Below are 4,855 nucleotides of genomic sequence, written 5' to 3'. Positions count from 1 at the left end.
CCCGAGTGACAACAGCAGTCCCAGGTCCCCGCTGCGGCCTGCCGGCGCGAGATGCCCGGCCACCACGGTGCAGGACGGGTGGGTGTGGCCAGGGCCAGGCGGCTCCCCGAGCCGGGGCCAGGCCGGCCAGGGAAGCTGAGCGCGGGCGCCACCCGCCTGGGAACAAGGCCCGGCAGCACCTGGGCGGCGGCCAGCGCCCGGAGCCGCGGTCAGAGTGACTCCGCACACCGGGCAGCTGCCACAGCATTTAATTGTCTCCATCCTCCGGCCCCTCGGCCCGCTGGGGCGGACGCGCCATAGGGCCCAGGCCTCCCTCTGCCCCAGAGAAGGCTCGGGCGGGCGGGGCGGTGAGCCTGGCCCCAGCCCGGGTGGGGTCTCCCGCTGCACCTGCAGCGACGACGACAGGCCCAGCCCGCGGCCCGGCGGCCTCCGCGTGGTGGGCAGAGCCCCGGCCGCCCTCTGGGGGTCGGCGGCATCCGTGTGCTTCTCGGGCGGCCTCAGAGGGTGGCGACGTCGGCCTGGCCCTTGGCCTGAGCGGCCTGGTACACGCTGAGGAGCGAGGAGGTGGTGCCCAGCAGGCCCACCAGCCAGGGCGGGAAGCGGCCGGCCCACAGGACGCCGGGCGGCAGCCAGTGCACGGCGTTGGCCAGGTCGGCCAGGTTGCTGAGGAGCGCCAGCAGCTCCGACCGCGCCTGGGCCTGCAGGGCCCGCCGCTTGCTCCGCGGCAGCCGGCTGCGGGGCAGGAGAAGGCTTGTGGAGGCTGGCCGCACGCCCCCGCTCAGACCGGCTTCCGGTGAGGGGGCCGAGCGCTCCCGGCCCGCCCAGGGTGTGGGCAGACAGGCCTGTGTGGGGAGACGGGAACCCACACGGCCCAGGGCTCCCGAGACGGCGGGAGGGTCAGAGCTGGCCAGTGGGCGGGGGCCTGTGCCCGGCACGGCTTGACCCCAGGCCCTGTCAGGCCAAGTATGATGCGGCCCGGCCCTCTGGAGACCGTCCCCACCCGGCCCCCTTGGGGGCCCGGCCCTGCCTGCTGGGGGCCACGGTCAGCCTTGGCCTCTCCACCCGTCCCGCACACACGCCCGCCACAGGCCAGCACGGGGCAGAGGACTACTGGCGCCGGCCGAGCCTGCCCTGCCTGCGGGAGAAGGTGGCCGCTCCCCGGCCCAGCCCGTACCTGGCAGCGCCCCCCTCCGCCGGGCTCCTCAGCCTCCGTCTCAGCTTCAGGACCATCCACAGGGATCTGCAACACCAGAGAGCAGTCCCAGAGGGGCAAGACGCGCAGGGTGGGGCAGCTCCCCAGGACCGGGGGGCTCGGGGCTAGAGAGGCCGCACAGCGCCGCCCCGCCGCGTCCGCCCAGCTCTTCAGTAGCCGCCCCACTGTCTGCACCTTCCACAGCTCCCAGAGCCCCAGGTCTGGCCCGGCCTGGGGACACGTTCCTAATTCAGGCCCCCGAATGCCCGGATTCAGGGGCACCCAATGCTCGATGTGGCCAGTCAGCCCCAGCCAGTGTCCAAGGGACATCAGGTGCGGGGGAGGGCGCTCGCCGGGGGCCCTCTGGAGACTGGGCTCGTGGGGGCGGCGGGGGCCGCTGTCTCCCCCTAGCGCCCCAGCCAGCTAACTCACTCGGTAACGGTAGAAACGAGGTCTGAGACAAAGCCAAGGGCCAGCTCAGGCGGGAGCCCCTAGACCTGGCTAGCGGGGGTCACTGAGTCTTCCGCCCTGGGGGTTGCCCACCCCCAGTAAGCATGTAACTAGGGCATGCTGCCTCCCACCAGGAGTCTAAGGCCTCGGGGCCCGGGGCCCGGACCTCGGACATGGCTGCCCCACCCTGCCCAGGCTTTGCTGGGACGGCCCTGAGCACCCACCCAGCGGTCCGCGGAGACTGTTGAGGAGGAAGCCAGTATTTTAAAGTTCCAGAAACCCCCGGCTTCTGGCCGTACAGCCGGTGTCTGCTGACCGGCACACAGGCGGCTCCCGGCCACCGCCCAGGCCCAGTGGCCCCGGGGGGCAGTCAGCCCCGCAGACACCATGTGGGCAGCACCGGGCAGGACTGGAGGTCTGCGGACAGGACGGCCCGCGACCTCAGGCGCCTCCCAGGAGGCGGAGGAGGGTAGAGGCAGACTGAATAGAAGGGGCGCCGGGACTCCGCCTCCCCTAGACGCTGGTAAAGCCGAAGCCGCCTCCCCCAGCCCCCAAGAACTCTGTAGCCCAGTGAGTCTGCTGGAATTCCAGCCCGGGGTCATCTGTTTTGTTTTACAGTTGGCCACAGTGACCTCAGGCCCTGGCGGCAACAAGAGCAGGGCTGGGCAGGCCCCGGGCGTCTGGGCACTCGCGCTGCAGGCGGCAGCCGCCCGCTTACCTGGCAGTCCCCAGGAGCAGGGAGAGGCCCCAGAAACTGGTGCTGAGCGTCCACCAGCGGGCCGAGTCCACGTGCAGGATCTTGGCATCCGCGGCCCAGGCCACATGCTCACAGGGGTAGTAGAGCTGGTCAGCAAGGTTGCCCAGGACAGACACACAGCGGACAAAAGCGTCCTCCCCCTGCGGGACCAGGAAGGGGTGTGTGGGCTCAGGCCGGGCCAGCAGCTGCCCGCGCTGCTGCCAGGGGACAGTCGGGAACCTGCTGCTCCCTGTGGATAGGGGTGCAGCGCAAAGCACGGGGCCCCTGGCGGACCGAGCCCTGCAGAGTGGCCGCCGATGCCGACGAGTCAGGCTGGGGCCGCATTCTGGGCCCAGCCCAAGTCTGCTCGGTCCCCAGCCTCCTGCTGCCCAGCTCCTTCCTGGTGGCCAGCTGTCAGCCAGCCTCAGTGGGGTTCAAAGCCCCACATCATCCCCCCCCCACGTGATTTGGCACTTTCCACCCTTGGTAAAGATGCCCCACCTCGGCCCACGAGCTCCTCCCAGTGCCATCTCTGGAGAAGCGGCAGGTGCCCGCCCTCCCCAGGGAGCGATGCTCTCGGGGCCGGGGCACACACAGATGCGAGGTCCAGCAAAAGGGCTCTTGTTCCAGCCAGCGGACACCCCGTGCAGTCGCCGCCCCTCCCGCCAGCTGCGGCCCTGGCAGAGGTGCTGGGTGCCTGCCCTGGCCGGAGGCCACACGGCGCCGGGAGCCAAGGTCAGAGGGCATCGGGAGAGGCCGGGAGCTGAGCGGCCATCTCACGGCCACGGGGATGGAGTGCCAGCGTGTCGGGGACTGTTGCCTGGGGGGCGAGAGGGCCCGCGGGGGACAGGCCACTCCGGCCGGCGGCACGCACACAGCACGGCGCGGCCCTTCTGTGGCTGCGGGCACCAAGCAGCCACGCCTCACGGCAGGTGCCGTGAGAGCCGCCAGCCCGCCGCGAGCGGCACAGGCACGGGGCGCGCGGTCTCGGGGCGAAGCAATGACCGCAGCTGTGCGGTCAGTGAAAGGCCAAGGCGTGGGGCAGCGTCCGAGGACGCAGCCGCCTGTGAACAGTCGCCTCCGTGAGTGCACAGCCCACGAGGAGCCGTGGGGGGCGGGCAAGTTTGTCTCTAAGGGGGAAAATGGGGCTGGGGGGGCCTGGGAGATTCCATTTTAATGAGACAGTCTTGGGACATACGAAGGGATGGGCTGTTTTGCTTAATGACACTTCAAAGGAGAACATGCACCGATGTAAAAAGTGCAATTTGGGAAAATGGTAAGCTACACAAATGCCCAAGTCACACCCCTTCAGACAGGCCAGAAGCACGGCTTTCCGGGTCTGCACCCCTCAGCCCCGGCGTTACCTCTGCCCCCAGGCCGTACTGCGCAGTGTAGACAAGCATGGCCAGGTCGTCAAAGAGCCGCAGGACGGTCCTGCAGTGACTGAGCTGGGACGACAGCACCAGCAGGCGGGTCCCCACTTCTGACCTGGCCGGACATTGTTCCACCAGGACCCCGCCGACCAGCTGACAGCCGTACCCTAGCGTCCGGATCTGTGGGGAACCAGAGGCAGTCAGCACGGGCCTGCCCCGGCGGGAGCTGGTCACCCCGCCTGTCTGGGGCGCTGTGCGATCAAACAGGCAGAAGCGTCTAAAGCAGCACGACTTTAATGAGAGCTAAGGGAAGTTTCAGAGACCGTAGGTGGGACAGGCCCCAGGGGTCCACGGGGTGCCGGCTGCTGTGCAGGGCCTCCGGAAACAGGTGTGGCAGCCACGAGGGAACGAACCCCCATTTCCTACTTGGAGCCTCCTCTTCCCAGCAGGCAGGAGGGTTACGGGGAAACGGACAGTGATCAGAGGCCACTGGAGCACAGCCTGGGCTGGGCTCGGGGAGCCTCTGGGGCCCCAAGCCAGTGGACCAAAGGGTGAGCTGGCTGGATGGCACGGAGGAGAGGGTGGCCTCTGGCCGGGCACTGTGAACCGGCCGCCGTCCCCCTCGGCCCTTTATTTCACCTGCCGCCTTTCAGAAACTAGTTTTTCCTGGTGGCTTGTGTATTATTTTGACTGAACTGCTCAGCTGCTTTGGAATGGCCGACACTGCCAGGTCCGACGTGGTGGGCTTCCTTAGACCCTGAGTGGGGGCTGGCTGGCGCCAGGGGCCCACCCACAGGAACGTCCCCTGGCACAAGCGAACTGGACACCTAAGGGCGGCCAAGCTGGGAGTCGGACCTCAGGGGCTCCGAGCATGCCGGCTGGGGGTGGTCGGACCCTAACCGCCCAGCCCCGGGGGCGCTCTGCCAACCCCCAGCGCCCACAGGAGGTTGCTCGGGGCAGCCCAGGGCCAACGACAGTGGCCTGGTCAGGGCCCAGTGGCCGGCGCGGCTGCCAGGTCGGTAGGGGCTTTGCTGGCCATAAGCACCGGCCGCAGGGGGCGCCCGCGATGCCCTAAGGTGGCGCGCGAACTTCGGGCCGGGCACC

General features: G+C 69.4%; 1 protein-coding gene across 1 annotated transcript in view; it reads right to left on the bottom strand.

The window, feature by feature from the left end:
• Positions 1-232: 232 nt before the first annotated feature.
• The window catches only part of PEX11G (peroxisomal biogenesis factor 11 gamma), an 8,988-nt gene continuing 4,365 nt past the window's right edge, over positions 233-4,855 (bottom strand). Inside the window, exons 2-5 of the mRNA XM_004688976.2 lie at positions 3,743-3,931; positions 2,361-2,539; positions 1,175-1,240; positions 233-732 (exon numbers count right to left, since the gene is read on the bottom strand). Of these exons, the coding sequence (XP_004689033.1) occupies positions 498-732; positions 1,175-1,240; positions 2,361-2,539; positions 3,743-3,931 (669 nt within the window). The 3' untranslated portion in view covers positions 233-497. The remainder of the gene's footprint in view (positions 733-1,174; positions 1,241-2,360; positions 2,540-3,742; positions 3,932-4,855) is intronic.

This window comes from Condylura cristata, unplaced genomic scaffold (genome assembly GCF_000260355.1).
Source record: "Condylura cristata isolate star-nosed mole 26May11 unplaced genomic scaffold, ConCri1.0 scaffold00025, whole genome shotgun sequence".
In the NCBI taxonomy this organism is placed as follows: Eukaryota; Metazoa; Chordata; class Mammalia; order Eulipotyphla; family Talpidae; genus Condylura; species Condylura cristata.
The sequence above is the reverse complement of the archived record's forward strand: the minus strand, read 5'-3'. Positions and strand labels throughout refer to the sequence as shown.